The sequence below is a fragment of the Marmota monax genome, unplaced genomic scaffold, assembly GCF_021218885.2.
Source record: "Marmota monax isolate L192 unplaced genomic scaffold, Marmota_monax_Labrador192_F-V1.1 WCK01_AAM20220418_F8-fsc00011, whole genome shotgun sequence".
Taxonomy (NCBI): Eukaryota; Metazoa; Chordata; class Mammalia; order Rodentia; family Sciuridae; genus Marmota; species Marmota monax.
The window spans coordinates 22,994,810-23,015,106 of NW_026693082.1; the positions used below are offsets into that span (position 1 = coordinate 22,994,810).

Below are 20,297 nucleotides of genomic sequence, written 5' to 3' on the forward strand. Positions count from 1 at the left end.
CTATATACTGAGAGGAAACTGTACTTTTGGTAGAAAGCTTGAAGCAATGTGGATAACATATGAATACTGCCTGCATTATCTTAGAGAGCTAAGGAACAAAACAAACCTTTTCTGTTTCTTTCTGTTTACAATATCCTGAAATTGTAATTTCAGTGCTTGGTCATAAAAGGGAAAAAACACTAGTTTCAGTAAATCCTAACACTGGGATATAATAGCTATCTAATAAAATTTTAATGATTTGATTTATTAATTCCTTTTGGATGGCGGCTAGCTATGTTCTAACTTCACTTAAAAACATGTTTGAAAGTTCTGGTCTGGGGCTGTAGCTCAGTGACAGAGTGCTTGCCTAGCACATGTGAGGTGCCAGGTTCAATCCACAGCACCACATAAAGATAAATAAATAAAATTAAAGTATTGTGAAAAAAAAATTCTTTAAAAAAAAAGTCCTTTAGTCTTGGCTCTGAAGTTCAATTCCCATTGATTTATGCAATTCTAATGAATTATCAGTAGATGGCAGTACATTGTTTCCAATCTATTGTGTAGAGATTCTGAAAAAGCTCAAATACCCAATTTTACAGCATATATCCTTTTATGATTAGTTGGTTTAAATAAATGCCATGCAAGAGTCCTTCAGCTTACATTGCTTTAGAAATAGGGATCAAGAAGTACCAGTAATTTTATTATTTTCATTGAATAAATCTATTTGCTTCATTCTTTAAGTTACTTCATCAAATATTCTAGGGAATACAAAAATGAGTAACACATTGTATTTGCCTTTTTGCAGCTTATAGTCAAAGAGGAAAGATAGTATAAAATAATGAAATTAATAAGAACAAATATGTTAAATACTCACCATGTGGTGGGAATTTGCTGAGGGCTTTATATGCATTATTTAATTTCATACATTGTCCTTACAGTAACACTAATGAGGCAGGTACTATTGTTTCCATGAAGAGATAAGGAATCTGAGGCTAAGGTTAGAAATAATTTACCTAGTAAGCTATAAAGTGGCAGAACCTCGAATCAAAATAGCTTTATCCTACTCTAGAACCTGTAATGTTATCTATCATCATTGTGAGACAGAGAAACAATTGAGTTAAAGACAGAGATCATATATTCCCAGAAAGATTAAGAAAGGTCTCTTAAAATGCCACTCCAAGTAGAGTTAAAAGATTGGTTTTGATGTTGACATGACCAGAGAGTGTCATAGAGTAACACATACAATGTGTTACTCATTTTTGTATTCCCTAGAATATTTGATGAAGTAACTTAAAGAATGAAGCAAATAGATTTATTCAATGAAAATAATAAAATTACTATATTCTGTCAGAATAGGGTAAATTGGAATAGAGGTTGACCACAGTTAGACACCTATTCTGTGCCAGGAAGTAGTGGGTCTCAGTTCTCATGGAGCTTACATAAGTTGAAGGATAAAGAAAATATATAAATGTAAAAGATGTCAGTGGTAACGTAACAGATGTCAGTAATAATAAATGCTATTAAGCAAAGCAAGGAAACAGAAGATGAAAGAATAAGGTCATGTTTTTAAGAGCATTATCAGGAAAGACTTCTCTGCTAAGACAGTTATTTGGGGGTGGGTAAGGAAAGATTACATTCCAATAGAATTTAAAAATATAATCAATTAATGAAAAAAATTGCATGTATGGTAATAAAATAATCAAGATACTAGACTGTCTCAAGTATAAGACAATTGGGGCAACATCCTTAGACAGCTTACCTGTGGGGTGTCTTCAAATATTTCCCAAAGGGTCTATGAAATGACAACAATGATCTCTCCTTTATGACTATCTGGGGGCAGGTCTGGTTGAATTGCCCTGAAGTTTCTACCTTTCTAGATACCTCTTTGATAATTAATCTGGAGGTTTGGCTTTAACAAGAAAAATAAACTTGTAACTTACTGAGATGGAAAAAAAGTATGAAAGAGCAGCTTTAGTGGTGGTGATTGAGTGGAAAAAGGAACCAGAATTCAATTTGGAACATATTAATTTGAAATGCCTTTTAAATTCCAAGTGGAGATAACAAGTAGTCCATTTGGCCTGAGTCTGTACTTCAAGAAGGACATTCAGTCTACAGATACAAATTTTGGAGTTGTTAATCTACAAATGGATTTTAAAGCTGTAGAACTGGATAGTGGGTGGCACAACCAATAACATGTATATGAGAAAAGTAGATGAGAACTAAGCCCTGAAACATTCCAACAAGTGAGAAAGATGAGAAGGAATCAGCAAAAGAAGCTAAGTGTGGTTTTTCAGAGAAGGTGGTCAGATCAAATTTGTCAAATGATGCTATTAGGTCAAGGGAAAGGGAGATTGAACTTACCCTTTGGATGTTACAACATGGAAGTCAGATAAGAGCTTTAAAAATGTAGAGTGGAAACTGTTTGATTCTACTGGTTTCAAGTAGAAATGAAGGGAAAAGAATTGAACAGAATATTTGTTGCCTATACATGGAAACAAAAAATGGTTGATTAGCTGACAGGAGTTACAGAATCAAAGCAAGGGTGCTGGTGTTGGTAGGTGGGAGTCATTCAGGATGACACATATGGCCAAATAAAGAGGGGGATTATGTTGAGGGAACATTCAAACAATGTCCTTGAAAAGATGAGAAAATCCAAGAGCAGAGGACTGGCAAGGATGCTTTATTCATTGTAAGAAAAGGATAGACTAGTATGGGGGTACAGGTTCAGAAAGACTAGTAGATGAATAATTTAAAACTTCTGATATTTTCTATTATATGATATTTTTATTATCTGATATTTTCTATTATCTCAGTTAAATAGGAAGGTAGGTTATCAGCTGAAAAGGGAAAATAGATGTGGGAGGTTTGAAGTCAGAGGAGGAATGAAATAACCATCCATAAAATTCGATAAATTCTAAGGGTCTACAATCCAGGGCCCACTTGACATGAATTGCTTTGAATTTAAAAAGAGAACATAGCACATTTGTGTGTGTTTTTTTAAACATATTCAGCTACTTGAGCATAAGTGAAGCAATTGTTTGGATTTTTCCAGGAAGAAGGTCAAGGAAAGAGCTCTAAGGGAAGTGGCCGGGGTGAATGCAAAGGAATCTAACCCAGATAAGGAGGTAAGAATACACAAAGAGATGAAGGATCAGGCAAAGATAGAAGTGTTAATGGATTGGAAGTCTTGGTGTGATTCAACAACTCTTAAAATACTGAATGGAATGAATTAGAAAATTAATTTCAAATTGCATTTGAAATAATGTATGAGGTACTATTATAATCTGTGGGTGGCTGGGGAGAATGGATGAAAGAAGACATCAAGGAACTCAGGCCAGGGTATTTGATTTGCCATCTGTGTGACATGGAAACTCCAGGGAAATGTAAAGGGGAAAATGATGCAGAAACAGTCAGAAGTTATAATCTAGGAGTAAGGAGGAGAGAAGTAAATATCAATAACAACAATGCAAGTAAAGCTTAGTATGATGGCATGAACTTCAGAGAAACCAGAGGTTTTAAATAGAAGAGAAGGATACTAGTTTGGCAGTGCCTACAGGGAACAGGAACAATGCCTTACCTACAGATTTAGTAATGATTTGAGGATGAAGAAGCAATATCTTTAGATTTCAGTTAAAGCCAAAAGGTGAAGGGAAAGTTCACTGAAATTGTGAAAGATAGGATTTTTGCTGAAGATGGACCTTAATTTCAGAGACTACAATGAAAGCATTATAAAAAGGTTGGGGAGTAGGTAACACAACATCAAATTCAGGTACTTACCAAATGAATATGGATGGGTCTTCATGACCAGGAATGAGCCCTAGGGAAACAGAGTATAATGGGAACAGTGATCACAGTGTCTTTGATTATGGAAATGACACTGATTTGGAGGAAAGAGAAGGGACTCACAAGAAAGCAATTTAGGTAGCAAGAACTTAGGAGGAACATGCAGAACTCACTGGGTTCCCTCTTCAGTCATGGAAATTATGATATTGAGGCCAGGGAAAGTCTCCAGGAGCTGCAGCAGCTCCATCCCTGCACTTTATTGAAATATTTCCCCAAAGAAGAAAAAGGTGTAGGAAAGGGAATAGAAAAAAGGAAGTTGGGGACAGGGAATATATGGGGATGTAGCTCAGTGGTGGAGTTATGTTCTTACTAGGCACAGAGGCTGCAACTTCAATCCCCAGTAATGGAAAAAAAATTGATTAAAGAAAAACAGTGACTACAAAAGAGTAGTTCAATTTGATTCTGGAGGGATAAAGATATAATTCTGCCCTTAAAATATATTCCTGGTAGTTTAGTTTAAGAGCATAAACTTTGGAGCCCAAAATAACTGAATTTAAATCGCATCTCAATAGCTACCTGGATTCAATTAAGTTTCTTGATCTATTTGTGCCTCACTGTACATGTCTGTAAAATGAAATTATAATAACAATGATAATATCTACATCATAGAGCCAATTGAGTTAGTATTTGTAAAGTTCTTAGAATACTGCCAGGTACAACATAAACACTATGCAATATAGTTTTGTTGTCATTATTGTTGTTGTTGTTTTATCTAAACCACTCGTAACAATGTCTGGCATAAAGCAAGCATAATATAAATACTTATGGAGAGAACTGTCTGAAAGTATAAAGGTGCTGCAGTCTGGCTAGGCACAAAAATCACGAGCCACTCAAGCAGGAACAAACTTTATTTTTTGAAACTGCCGCCAATGTTGTGTACGCCCCCCCAGGAAGATTGCCGATCCACACACGCGGTGTTCTCCCCGAACCCCCAGAGGAAATTCCTCCCCCAGAAATCCCTCCTACTGTACTTCCCCAACCAATGGGAACTCTCCAGGAGTCCCATAGCAGGCTGAGGTGAACAGCAGGAGTCCAATATCCATATGAATGCAAATCTTAACATAATCATATCATCTCAATGGCTAGCTGGCGTCACCTTTCAACCAAAAATGCCATGCATCATATACTTGGCTGACTCTTAGCATCTCCCCCCTTCTGTTTAATTAAGCAACAAGCAATGTGGCTAGGGACCATGCCTGTTAGGTTTGTCCAATTCAACATATGGTTCTTACCCGTCATTGGAAAACTGACTTCTAGGCATCAGCCTCCTGTCTTAGGTTGATAACACTGCAATTGGATCATACCCGTCACTGACTACCAGTCCAGCATATAGCCATACTTGTGGATAGGCCTATGAACCAGTGGGGGGGGGTGAGGTTCTTTGCCTCACCTCTGTTGGCCCCCAAAATTAGACCATCACTAGTAGAAGGGAGGAGGATACAGAAATGCCATGACACCAAGTCAATTGATGGCTCCTAGGAAAAATTGCATCACTGGTGACACATCAGCAAAGATACGCTAGCACTACCATAATTCGCTGCATCAACAGATAGATCACAATGCATACAAGTGATACATAGTCCAGGCAAGTTCTGTAAGCAGTTCAAAGTGGAGGAATCTATCAATATGTCAATATCCTCTCAAAATAAATCGATTCATTGATTGAGCATTACTTGTTGAGTTATTAATCATTGATGTATCAGTTTATACAGTTTGTTGTGATAACTCTCGAAGAAGTTGTAGTTTGGTTTCATCTTTGTCTTCACCGGCACTGGGATGAAAATAGGAATTCTGACAATGATGCTAAAAAAAAATATGTAACATTTCAACAGGTACTAAGAAAACAATTTTTAGAACAATTTACATTATCCTGAACAGAATTATTAAATATAATGAAAAGGAAAGGTGAAAGTAAACAAACAGATCTGTTAACCTCCTATTTGTTCATATATTAAAACAATCCTCAACAGCTGTTTACCCAAATTAAATTAAACTATTAAAATCACGAGAATAATAAAAAAAATTCGGATCCATATTCATGAGTGCTCCTCATATATGATATATGGACATACGCACAAACAGACATATAACACAAAACAGAAGTGTGCACACGTAACATACAACACATAAGACAATAGTAAAGGCCTTGTAGCTTTACCTAGGTGAAATCTCCATTGCAATGTTTAAAAACTCCACAGTCAAAAAATAAAACTGATCAGAAAAACATTAACCTAGGTCTGTATGAGCTCAAAAATAAAATAGAACTTTATGATGTGGGAAAAAGCAATAATAAAATAGATATTGAAAAAAGCATCCTGGTTAATCACTGTCGCAGATGTAAGAATAGCCAAGCTGGAGTTCTGGATATCAGCTGTTATGGATTTGAGTCAAATCATCTTCCTTTTGGTCTGTAGAAATTGTTTTGGTTAATCTCTCTGGAATCCAAATCGGCTGCTGTTCTCCCTGTGGAAAAACACAAACAGAGCCCCGACTCCAGACAATCACTGGGTCAGGACCTTTCCATTGTCCTGTTAGAATATCCTTCCAAAGTACCTTAGTCTTATGTACATTTTTTGGATACAAATGTCTTTCCGCAGCACTAAGCCCTGATGAATCCAAATTTAAAAAGTTTAGAGTAAAAAGGGTTATTTTAAGTTTATCTTTGGGGGATATATACCCCTTTCCAATTCCCTCCTTTTGTTTTAATAAGTACATTTTAATATTTTGATGAGCTCTTTCAACTATGCCTTGTCCTTGTGGATTGTATGGAATTCCTGTTATGTGAGTAATGCCAAATGATGAGCAAAATTGTTTAAAAGGAGTCCCGTAGCAGAGGTGAACAGCAGGAGTCCAATATCCATATGAATGCAAATCTTAACATAATCATATCATCTCAATGGCTAGCTGGCGTCACCTTTCAACCAAAAGTGCCATGCATCATATACTTGGCTGACTATTAGCATAAAGGCATGCATTTTCACGTTAGGTAGGCAGAATTAAGGATGTTGTCTGTGAGCATGAGAGGCTAACTAAAGAGTTCAGGAGAAAATCAGATTTGGATTTGTTAGCACTGATCTGGGACAGTTCTGTGTGCTAGGAGGAAAGGACTTAGAATAATGACATGAATGGAGTAAATGGACTCAGCATCAGGAAAGACTTCAGTAAAGTGGTACATTTGAGGTGATATATGAAGGAAGTGACCTGAAGAGACAGGAAAGAATCATAAATTCTCAGGGGTGATTATAAAAATCTGCTAGTTAAGCTCTCAGACTTTCTTTTGCATGGTAGGATATTCTGAATAGACTTAAATCTCCCCAGGTAGGAAGCAATTTAACTATATTTTTCTCTCTTTTTGTTTATATATCATGTTTTAATCCTTTAAAACATGTGTGACTAATACATGAGTACTTTGTCTATAATTTTTAGAAAACATATTTAGTGATTTTAAACATTTACTAGCATGTTTCTTACTTTATGATATTTCTTTCTTTCTTTTTTTATTCTTGCAAAGCTTGTAATCACCTGAGTACAATTTGTGAAGATGCACAGTTTCTATATAAATCAATGAAGAGTTTTTTAAGAAGGATCAGTCATCTGAATAGAAAAACCCTTATGTTTAATGGGAGATGGCAACTTCCAATTTCAAAAGTACTTATTGACAGTGGATTCCATTTACATATCATAAAAAATTGAACCATTTTCTCTGAGTAGGAATGGACAGGCAGATTTGGAGACCTTTTGTCCTAAAGCCAATAATGCCCTTACTTCTGCCAACTCAGCATTGTTGTGTTGGAACAATTTTCTCTTCATCTTTCAATGGAGAAAAATATGTACTCCTTCATCTTATCAGTTATTCCTAACTCAAGTACACTGGCACATGATTTTCAACCTGCTTAGGTCTTACCCTGACCAAAATGACACTGGACAGGAGTGCTATTAGAACTGATTCTCACCAATTGTGTGTGTGTGTGTGTGTGTGTGTGTGCGTGCGCGTGTGTGGTAATTATTACAACAACCCTATGAGGGTGTAGAGATGAGGGCACTGTGAATCAAAGAAGAAAATTATTCCGAGTCATAACAGCTGAAAAGCAAGAGAACCAAGATTCAAATACGGTTCAACTTTCCTTCCCAAATCTCTCACTTAATCATTGTCTTTTAATTACTGGTACCAGGAGTGAAATGTCATTGCATTCCTGTGACATGTTTGACAATTTATAACATATAGATGTTTTTGTAGGAATAAAGAAGGTGAGCCAGACTGTGGAAAAGAGGAGATTACAGACAATGAGAATGTCAGGAAGTAAGGAAAGGAAGAGTGAAGGAATTCCTAAAGAAGGTAGTGAATCAATCTTAAGAAATAAATAATTAAAAGATCATCAACAAAAATTGTACAAAAGGATAATTATATTAGCAGGAATAATAAATTAAAGTAGAAGGAGGCAGTTATATTTCACCAGGAAGAAACATACTCAGTGTTTAGAAAAGGCATAACAACCTGAAAATACAGGCTTATGTTTAAAATCCATCAACTATAATTGCTATTGAGTTGTTGTGGTGGCGCTATAATTATAGTATATGTGCAAGTGGTCCAGATAAAAAAATATTAGGACAATCAAAATATTTATACTCTTCCATAAAAGAACAGTTATGGCATTTGCAGTAGGCAACTTTGAATTTCCTACTATTATTGTCTTTGATTTTTGTTTTGTCTAGAATCAGGGAGGATTACCAATCCTAAATGTACTTTTCTTATAAATCAGAAAAAAAACACCTAATTTTTCATGTTCCAGTAAAGAAATATAAGTGTCTTAAAATGTCTGTATTTAGTTCTTCTCATACATTTTATTCTTTTGTCTAACTGTGGGTAAACAAGATATACATCATCATTAACTGAAGTTGTAGAGCAAGTTGCAAAACAACAACAATCATAAACATCAGAAATAGAAAGAAACAAAAACGTTCTGTTTCATTTGCAGGTAACTTATTTCATATAATCTTTTAAATGTCTTCAAAATATTATTAGTTTCAGAAGGTTTTAAGAGAACTTCATATTGGGAATCAATTTCAAATTCCTACTCATTCTTTCAGTTTTTCTGTTCTAAGTAAAATCCATATGAGTATTCCAGGTTTATGGAATATTTTATATTTCCAATACAGTATAAAGATTCACCAATGTCATTGTAACTATAGAAAAGTGTATGAAACCTAACATGTCATATAGAATCATTTTAAATTCATTTAATTTGATAATTTTTCCTAAAATACTGAATTTAATGAAGCTTACATTGTAAGCCAGTGTTTTAAAAGGTATGGCTTGTGAAAAATTAGTTGTCAGTGAACATTTCAAGCACCCTCTCCCTATCCCTTGCCTTCTACAATATATTCAACAGCCCACTATCAGGAACATGGAAGCCATTCTTGGTCTTTGCATGCAGCATAACTAAATGTAACTGCATTTTGTGAATATGACTAAATAAATGAATATAAAACCATTGTCTTTCTATATATTGGCAGAAATATATAAAATTCTATAATTTTCAGAAATTAAAAATTTAGAATAAATGCCACTTACAATAATACCAAAACTATGAAATACTTAGCGATCATTTTGACATAAGGTTTATCAAATCTATATGTTGAAAATGCAAAATAATGATGAGAAAAATTAAACAACACTTAAATAAATGGAGACAGACAGTATGCTGTAAATCAGACACCACTGCGTTATGATGTCAGTTCTCCTAGGTTTACTTATAGATTAAAACTAATACTAGTCAAAATACCAAAAGGTTTTGTTGTTGTTTGCTGGCTCTTTGTGTAATTGACAGGCTGATTTCTAAAAGTTGTATGGAAATACAAAAGAGGACCTAGAACACCAAAATAATTTTGAAGAACAATGTTGGAAGTCTTATACTACTTTGGATATTTTCCAACACAACAAACAATTTTCTGATTCCCCCAATCCCAACTGCATATTGAACAGTTCAATTAAATTCTTATATTATTTGGGTTAGCATCAGATCTCACAAGTTAAAGGAATCATCCCCACAAGGCTTCCCGATTTCCAATGTCAATTATAATTCCCAGACTACTTATACACTCATCTGACCAACTGACTATAAATCAGGGGTATTTTAGTCAGTTTTTTTTTATCACTATCATAAATACTTGAAAAAAATAACTTAGAATAGGAAAGCTTTGTTTTGGCTCATGGTTTCAGAGGTTTCAATCCATGGTCAGCTGGCTCCAAGGCAGGAATGTCATGGAAGAAAGTGTGGCAGAGGAAAGGTCCTTATCCCATGGCAGTCAGAAAGCACAGAGAAAAGTAGGCGCCTAGGATGGATAGTCCCCAGGGCGTGCCCCAGTGATCTATATCCTCCCAAATGCCCCATCTTCCTTTAGTTTCTGCCACCTCCCAGTAGTCCATGCAGCTGTCTGTGGATTATTCCCTCCATGACATCAGAGCCCTCACCATCAATCATTTTCCAAAAGCCCACCTCTGAACCTTGCTGTACTGAGGACCAAGCCTTCAAGAAATGAGACTTCAGGGAAAATAAAGATCCAGACCACAACGAGGGTTTCTCATGTCTACCCCCCATCCATACTCAAGGCTTAATAATTTGCTAGAGTGAATCACAGAACTCAGGAAAGCACTTTACTTACTATTACTAGTTTATTATAAAAGATACAATTCAGGAACAGCCAAACCGAGAAGATGCACAGGACAAGGTGCTGGGAAGGGACTTGCATAGAGCTGCCATATGGAGCACACCACCTTCCCAGAACCTGGAGGTGTTCACCAACCTGGAAGGTCTCCAAAATTCATCATCATTTAAGAGATTTTTTTTTATGGAGTTTACATCATGTAAGCTTGATTTATTATTAGCTCAGCTTCTAGCCTCTCTCCTCTCCCAAGAGGTTGGAGCAGTGTAGATAAGGCTGAGTTCCAGAACTTTAATCAGGTCTTGGCCTTCCTGATAGCCAATCCCCATCCTGAAGCTATCTAGAATCCCATTGAGAGTTACCTCATTCCAAAAAAAAAAAAAAAAGAAAGAAAGAAAAAGAAAAAAGAAAGAAGAAAAGAAAAAAATTCTTTATCAGATACTAGAGGAACACTTGAATAACCTCATGCCAGGAAAATTCCTTGGAAGGAAAATTCCTAGGAAGGAAGGAAGTTAGGTAAGAAGGAAAACGAAAAGAAAAGGAAAAAAAAGGGAGAAAATGTTTGGGGGTAATGGATATGTTTATTTTCTTAATTGTCATGATGACTTCATGAACATAAAAAACTCATCAAATTCGAACTTCAGTATGTATGGTTTCTTTATAGCTATTTTGCCTCAAAAAGCTAAAGCAAAGGAGCAAATAAGAGTGAGAAAAAGGAGACGATAAAGCAAAAAGAAGAGGAGGAGAGGATGAAAAAGAAGAGCCTGATTAAGAGGAGGAAGAAGAGGAAGGAATAGTGGTAGTAGTTTAAGGATGGATGTATTGAAGGAAAAAGATCTTAAAGCTAGTAATAAAATTTAACAACCTGTAACATTAGTTCAGAAAAGAGAGAGTATGATGACCAAAGTAGTGTTCATCTCCTCTCCCTGTATTAATAAATAGAGTTGATATCCTAATGTGACTGACAGAACACTTGTCTCTTTCCTGACCATATGCATCACTCACTTAATAAACACTTACTGAGTACCTACTTTGTGCTAGTACTCTCTTAAGCATTGGAAACATGGTGATAAAGACAGAAAAGATTCCTACAGCTGGAGAGTTACTTTATAGTTAGGGGAGACAAAAAATAAAGAAGTTTTCTTAAAAAATATATATATATATATAAAATTTTAGAGACTGATGGGTTCCAAAGAAAATAAAATAGGGTAATGTGTAGAGAGTAACTTGGGGAGGAGAAAGGGTGGTTAATTTATATTTTTGAATCAAGGAAGACTATTTGGAGGAATAGTAATAAAGCTGAATTGTGACAAATACCCAGTAGGGTTAGAGAATTTTTTATAATGTGGTGCTAGGGATTGAACCCAGGGCCTCGTGCTTGCTAGGTAATTGTTCTACCACTGAGCTATATCCCCAGCCCAGGGTTGAGAATTTTAAGGTAGATGGATTAACAATTACAAATTCTCTTAGGAAGGAATTAGGCATATTTAATAAACATAAAGGGGGCTAAAAGAAGGGAAAATAATAGATGGGAAAGATAGCAAAGTAGATAGGTACTAGAGCATATAAGACCGTATAAGCCATTTCAGTGAAATTGAATTTTATTATTAATGCAATGGGACACCACTGGAGAATCTTGAGCACGGAAGTAGCGTCATATGATAAATGTCTTAAAAGATCCTTCTTCCTGATAAATGGAGCCTAAGAGAATGACAAGAATGAAAATAGGAAGATGAACTAGAAATTAGGCCATACTACAAAGATTGTCCAGAAGTAAATGTAGGGATTTATGTTAGAGAACCAATTCTCACATTTTGTTGGGAAGTAAATTGTGGAGTAAGGGAAATAGAAAAATTAAGAATAACTTTTTGGCTTTTGAGTATCCAGGTGGAAAATGGTGCAGTGTATTGGAATCAGAAGGACTAGAGAGGGAACTTGTTTGGTGTGTGGTGTGGTTTGTATATAAGGTGTTCCCTAAAAGCTCCTGTGTTAGTGCAGGAATGTTCTGAGGTGCAATGATTGGATTGTGAGAGCTTTAACCTTCTAATTGGTCCGTCCTAGTGTGAATGGATTGCATGGTAACTGTAGGCAGCTGGGGTTTGGCTGAAGGAGGTAGGTCACTGGGGAAGTGCCCTGGAAGGATTCATCTTCCCTGTGACTTCCTTCCTACTTTCCTCTGTCTCCTTCCTAGCCTCCATGTCTTCCACCACCCGCTTCTATGATGATTTGCTGCCTCAGTTGGGCCCAGAGGAATGGACTAGACCTCTGAGACCATGAGCCAAAATAAACTTTTACTCCTCTCCATTGTTATCTTTGGGTATTTTGGTCAAACCTAACACAGTGTGTACATTAAATATTTTCTGAATATATCTAACTGAAGTGTCTATTAGACACCTAAACAGAAATGTCAAGTGGGCATTTGAAATATTAGCACTGAAGACAAAAATTGAGTTTCACCAGTGTACTGTACTTTTCAGTGTACTTACCTTTTTTTGTCTCTGTCAGAAAAAGAATTGAAGGACATTGCCTTTTTAATACAATACCTTCCTCCCAACATTAAAACTTTATTTAAAGAGAATGAGCATCTAGACAGAAAAAAAGAATGCAGATGGCCTGCAATTATTTTGTTTGGAGGATCTATAGAATTTGATGAACAGTTAGATATAAAGTAAAGGAGAAATTAAGTACATCTCTCAAAGTCTTACTGTTAAGTACTTGAGGGACTATAAGGTTATGTTAATTTGCATTTTTGTTCCTAATTTTTATCCATACCCTTTCCTATATCATCATAATGCTCTTGGCTCATGGGTAGACATACTTCTACCCCTTGACTCTGAGTTTGATGATGTGACTAACTGGGGTATTAGCAGATACTATTCTAGCAAAAGCTTTTTTTTAAGTTTTTTAAAATGTATATATATGACATCAGAATACATAACAATTCTTATTACACATACATAGCACCATCTCTGGTTGTATATTCACATCAATTTGTGTCTTTCTACATGTACTTTGGATAATAATGATCATCACATTCCACCATCATTAATAACTCCATGCCCCCTCCCTTCCCCTCTAACCACTCTGCTCTATCTAGAGTTATTTTTATCCTCCTATCCTCCCTCTCCCTATCCCACTATGAATCAGCCTCCTTATATCAAAGAAAACATTCGGCTTTTGGTTTTTTGGGATTGGCTAACTTCACTTAGCATTATCTTCTTTAACTCCATCCATTTACCTACAAATGCCATGATTTTATTCTCTCTTATTGCTGAGTAATATTTCGTTGTGTATACGTGCTACATTCTTTAATCCATTCATCTACTGAAGGGCATCTGGGTTGGTTCCACAGTTTAGCTACTGTGAATTGTGCTGCTATAAACATCGATGTGGCTGTGTCCCTGTAATATGCTGTTTTTAAGTCCTTTGGATATAGACTAAGGAGAGGGATAGCAGGGTCAAATGGTGGTTCCATTCCCAATTTTCCAAGGAATGTCCGTTCTGTTTTCCATATTGGCTGCACCAATTTGCAGTCTCCCACCAGCAGTATATGAGTGTACCTTTTTCCCCACACCTTTGCCAATACTTATTGTTGTTTGTCTTCATAATAGCTGCCATTCTGACTGTAGTGAGATGAAATCTTTGAGTAGTTTTGATTTGCATTTCTCTAATAGCTAGTGATAATGAACATTTTTTCATATATTTGTTGATTGGTTGCCCATCATATTCTACGAAGTGTCTGTTCAGGTCCTTGGCCCATTTATAGATAGAGTTATTTGTTTTTTTAGTGTTTATCTTTTTGAGTTCTTTATGTATCCTAGAGATCAGTGCTCTATCTGATGTGTGAGGGGTAAAGGTTTGCTCCCAAGATATAGGCTCTGTATTCACCTCACAGATTGTTTCTTTTTCTGAGAAGAAAACTTTTAGTTTGAGTTCATCCCATTTATTGATTCATGATTTTGATTCTTATTTTTTTTAATTTTTTTATTGTTGGTTGTTCAAAACATTACAAATTTCTTGATATATCATATTTCACATTTTGATTCAAGTGGGTTATGAACTCCCATTTTTACCCCATATACAGATTGCAGAATCACATCAGTTACACATCCATTGATTTACATATTGCCATACTAGTGTCTGTTGTGTTCTGCTGCCTTTCCTATCCTCTACTATCCCCCCTCCCCTCCCCTCCCCACCCCTCTTCTCTCTCTACCCCCTCTACTGTCATTCATTTCTCCCCTTTGTATTATTTTTCCCTTTCCCCTCACTTCCTCTTGTATGAAATTTTGTATAACCCTGAGGGTCTCCTTCCATTTCCATGCAATTTCCCTTCTCTCTCCCTTTCCCTCCCACCTCTCATCCCTATTTAATGTTAATCTTCTTCTCCTGCTCTTCGTCCCTACTCTGTTCTTAGTTACTATCCTTATATCAAAGAAGACATTTGGCATTTGTTTTTTAGGGATTGGCTAGCTTCACTTAGCATAATCTGCTCTAATGCCATCCATTTCCCTGCAAATTCTATGATTTTGTCATTTTTTAATGCAGAGTAATACTCCATTGTGTATAAATGCCACATTTTTTTATCCATTCGTCTATTGAAGGGCATCTAGGTTGGTTCCACAGTCTTGCTATTGTGAATTGTGCTGCTATGAACATCGATGTAGCAGTGTCCCTGTAGCATGCTCTTTTTAGGTCTTTAGGGAATAGACCGAGAAGGGGAATAGCTGGGTCAAATGGTGGCTCCATTCCCAGCTTTCCAAGAAATCTCCATACTGCTTTCCAAATTGGCTGCACCAATTTGCAGTCCCACCAGCAATGTACAAGTGTACCCTTTTCCCCACATCCTCGCCAGCACTTGTTGTTGTTTGACTTCATAATGGCTGCCAATCTTACTGGAGTGAGATGGTATCTTAGGGTGGTTTTGATTTGCATTTCTCTGACAGCTAGAGATGGTGAGCATTTTTTCATGTACTTGTTGATTGATTGTATGTCCTCCTCTGAGAAGTGTCTGTTCAGGTCCTTGGCCCATTTGTTGATTGGGTTGTTTGTTATCTTATTGTCTAATTTTCTGAGTTCTTTGTATACTCTGGATATTAGGGCACTATCTGAAGTGTGAGGAGTAAGATTTGTTCCCAGGATGTAGGCTCCCTATTTACCTCTCTTATTGTTTCTTTTGCTGAGAAAAAACTTTTTAGTTTGAGTAAGTCCCATTTGTTGATTTTAGTTATTAACTTTTGTGCTATGGGTGTCCTACTGAGGAATTTGGAGCCCGACCCCACCATATGTAGATCGTAGCCAACTTTTTCTTCTATCAGACGGCGTGTCTCTGATTTGATATCAAGCTCCTTGATCCATTTTGAATTAACTTTTGTGCATGGCCAGAGAAAGAAATTCAGTTTCATTTTGTTGCATATGGATTTCCAGTTTTCCCAGCAACATTTGGTGAAGATGCTGTCCTTCCTCCATTGCATGCTTTTAGCCCCTTTATCAAATATAAGATAGCTGTAGTTTTGTGGATTGGTTTCTGTGTCCTCTATTCTGTACCATTGGTCCACCCGCCTGTTTTGGTACCAGTACCATGCTGTTTTCGTTACTATTGCTCTGTAGTATAGTTTGAAGTCTGGTATCGCTATACTGCCTGATTCACACTTCCTGCTTAGCATTGTTATTGCTATTCTGGGTCTTTTATTTTTCCATATGAATTTCATGATTGCTTTCTCGATTTCTACAAGAAATGCCGTTGGGATTTTGATTGGCATTGCATTAAGCCTATAGAGAACTTTTGGTAATATCGCCATTTTGATGATGTTAGTTCTGCCTATCCATGAACAGGGTATATTTTTCCATCTTCTAAGATCTTCTTCTATTTCTCTCTTTAGGGTTCTGTAGTTTTCATTGTATAAGTCTTTCACCTCTTTTGTTAGGTTGATTCCCAAGTATTTTATTTTTTTGAAGATATTGTGAATGGAGTGGTTGTCCTCATTTCGATTTCAGAGGGCTTGTCACTGATATACAGGAATGCCTTTGATTTATGCGTGTTGATTTTACAGTCTGCCACTTTGCTGAATTCATTTATTAGCTCTAATAGTTTCTTTGTAGACCCTTTTTGGGTCTGCTAGGTATAGAATCATGTCACCTGCAAATAGTGATAATTTAAGTTCTTCTTTTCCTATTTTTATGCCTTTTATTTCTTTCGTCTAATTGCTCTGGCCAGTGTTTCGAGAACTATGTTGAACAGAAGTGGTGAGAGAGGGCATCCCTGTCTTGTTCCAGATTTTAGAGGGAATGCCTTCAATTTTTCTCCATTCAGAATGATGCTAGTCTGAGCCTTAGCATAGATTGCTTTTACAATATTGAGGTATGTTCCTGTTATCCCTAGTTTTTCTAGAGTTTTGAACATAAAGGGATGCTGTACTTTGTCGAATGCTTTTTCCGCATCTATCGAGATGATCATATGGTTCTTATTTTTAAGTCTATTGATGTGGTGAATAACATTTATTGATTTCCATATATTGAACCAGCCTTGCATCCCATGGTGAAACTGTTGTGTTTTTGAAATTTTTTTTCCCCTATATATTTATATTGCTCTTGTATAGTTGAAAAGTCTCCCTTGCAGGGTCGGGGGGCGGTCTGCCTACCTTGCTGGCACGGGTGGCGGCTCTGCTCTGCCCTTACTCCAATTGGGGTGTTGTGACTACCACGCCGGCAGGTCACTGGGCCTGTCCCGGGCACGGGCGGTGTCTCTGCTCTGCCCCTACTCCAATTGGGGTGACGTGTGTACCATGCCAGCAGGCCACCGGGCCTGATCCGCCGGTCGGTCGCAGGTCTGCCTACCTTGCGGGCACGGGCGGCGGCTCTGCTCTGCCCCTACTCCAAATGGGGTGACGTGTCTACCACACCCGCAATCCGCTGGGCCTGTCCCGGGTGCGGGCGAAGGCTCTGCTCTGCTCCTACTCCAATTGGGGTGACGTGCCTACCACCCCGGCCGGCCACTGGGCCTGTTCCACTGGTCGGTCGCAGGTCTGCCTACCTTGCGGGCACGGGCGGCGGCTCTGCTCTGCCCCTACTCCAAATGGGGTGACGTGTCTGTCGCACCGGCAGGCCACTGGGCCTGTCCCGCTGGTTGGTCGCAGGTCTGCCCACCTTTTAGGCATGGGTGGTGGCTCTGCTCTGCCCCTACTCCAATTGGGGTGCCGTGACTACCACGCCAGCAGGTCACTGGGCCTGTTCCTGGTACGGGTGGCGACTCTGCTCTGCCCCTACTCCAATTGGGGTGACGTGTGTACCACGCCGGCAGGCTGCTGGGCCTGAACCGCCAGTCTCTCACAGGTCTGCCTACCTTGCAGGCACAGGCGGCGGCTCTGCCCTGCCCCTCCTACCATGCCCGCGGACCGCTGGGCCTGATCTGAAGGTTGGTCACAGGTCTGCCCACCCTGTGGGCACGGGTGGCGGTTCCGCTCCGCCCCCACTCCAATTGGGGTCACGTGACCACCACACCGGAGGGGCCTGATCCGGGCGCGGGCGAAGGCTCTGCTCTGCCCCTACTCCAGTTGGGGTGACGTGTGTACCACGCTGGCAGGCCGCTGGGCCTGACCCGCCAGTCTGTCACAGGTCTGCTTACCTTGCAGGCGCGGGCAGCGGCTCTGCCCTGCCCCTCCTACCACGCCCGTGTACCAGTGGGTCACAAGTCTGCCCACCTTGCGGGCGTGGGTGGCGGCTCCGCTCCGCCCCCTCTCCAATTGTGGTCACTCGACCACCATGCCGGCAAGCCGCTGGGCCTACTCCGGGCGTGGGCGGCGGCCGGGCTCCTCCCCTCTGGCTCGACAACAAAGCGAGAGAGACTCGGGTGTCTGTGACTCACCCTCCCTACCAGGAGACCAACTGTTTCTGTTGCCGCTGTTATTGATGAAGTTCTCTCCTCCGCCGCTTTCTGATGACATCAGATCTCTGCCATGTTGGTATCCTATGCGAATGGCAGCATTTCGTTCCCTTTGCCGGGTATCCAAAGCAAGGGTGAGTCCTGACCGGCCCTCACAGGCCCCGTCTCAGTCCTGTTGCCAATGCCCACAAAGGCTCGGTTGGTATTTACCTCCACAGTACTCAGCAGGACCTGGACCGAGAAGCAGTTTCCGCGGGCTCCTTAGCCCTGGGCCAGAGCAGTTCCGGGAGCCGGAACTCGGCCGCTCCGTGCTCGGTGTATGCTCTGATAAGAGCAGGCTCCAAGAAGCAGTTTCCGCGGGTTATTTAGCCCCAAGCCTGAGTAATCTGTCTGCAAGCCGCAGGCGAATGGCAGCCTGAAATTACCTGTTCTATGGCTGAATCTTGATTCTTTTTTTAATTGTATCTCTGATATTTTGATTAACAAATATTTTATATATTTTTAAAAATTTATTTATTTTGCATTACGATACTTTTTTTAAAGGAGAGAGAGAGAGAGAGAGAGAGAGAGAGAGAGAGAATCTCTTTTGTAGATGGACACAACACAATGCCTTTTTATTTATTTATTTATTTATTGTGTGGTGCTGAGAATTGAACCGGGGTCCCTCCCGTGCTAGGTGAGTGCTCTACTGCTGAACCACAATCCCATTCCAACATTACAATTCTTAATACACCATTATAAAATAATTTATTATATCTGATTATATATAAAGTATGTTGACATCAAATTCATATCTTCATACATGAATTTTGTATAATGATGAGAATCTCCTTTCACCATCCATGCTATTCTCCTTATCCCTCCCTTTCCCTCCCACCCCTATTCCCTATTTATAGGTAATCTTCTTGTGTTGCTCTCCCTCCCAACCCCATTTTGAGTCACCCCCCCTTATATCAGAGAAGACATTCGGCATTTGTTTTTTTGGGATTGGCTAACTTCACTTAGCATAATCTGCTCTAATGCCATGCATTTCCCTGCAAATGCCATGATCTTATTATTTTTTATTGCTGAGTAATATTCCATTGTGTATAATTTGCCACGTTTTTTCTCAATTCATCCACTGAAGGACATTAGATTGTCTCCACAGTTTAGCTATTGTGAATTGTGCTGCTATAAACATTGATGTGGCTGTGTCCCTGTAATATGCTGTTTTTAGGTCCTTTGGGTATAGTCTGAGAAGAGGAATAGCTGGGTCAAATGGTGGTTCCATTCCCAGTCTTCCAAGGAATCTCCATACTGTTTTCCAAATTGGCTGCACCAATTTGCAGTCCCACCAGCAAAGTATGAGTGTACCTTTTTCCCCGCATCCTCTCCAGCACTTGTTGTTGTTTGTCTTCATAATGGCTGCCACTCTTACTCGAGTGAGATGGTATCTTAGAGTAGTTTTAATTTGCATTTCTCTGATTGTTAGAGATGATGAGCATTTTTTGTATCTTTGTTGGTTGATTGTATATCATCTTCTGAGAAGTGTCTGTTCAGGTTCTTGGCCCATTTATTGTTTGTATTATTTGTTTTTTTTGGGGGGGTGAGGGGGGTGCTTATCTTGTTCAGCTCTTTATATACCCTAGAGATTAGAGCTCTATCTGATGTGTGAGGGGTAAAAATTTGTTCCCAGGATGTAGGCTCCCTATTCACCTCATATATTATTTCTTTTGCTGTGAAAAAAATTTTAGTTTGAATCTGTCCCATGTGTTGATTCTTGGTTTTAATTCTTGTGCTATAGGCATCTTATTAAGGAAGTTGCAGCCTAGCCCCACGTGATGGAGATTAGGGACTACTTTTTCTTCTATTATATGCAGAGTCTCTGGTTTAATCCCTAGATCCTTGATCCATTTTGAGTTAACTTTGTGCATGGTGAGAGATAGGGATT

General features: G+C 38.6%; 1 protein-coding gene across 1 annotated transcript in view; it reads left to right on the forward strand.

Annotated features, from left to right (window-relative positions):
- Positions 1-2,012: 2,012 nt before the first annotated feature.
- Positions 2,013-20,297, forward strand: part of Ccdc122 (coiled-coil domain containing 122) — a 57,966-nt gene continuing 39,681 nt past the window's right edge. The window contains 4 exon segments of the mRNA XM_058582619.1: positions 2,013-2,155; positions 3,032-3,169; positions 8,060-8,122; positions 8,696-8,785. Of these exon segments, the coding sequence (XP_058438602.1) occupies positions 2,013-2,155; positions 3,032-3,169; positions 8,060-8,122; positions 8,696-8,785 (434 nt within the window).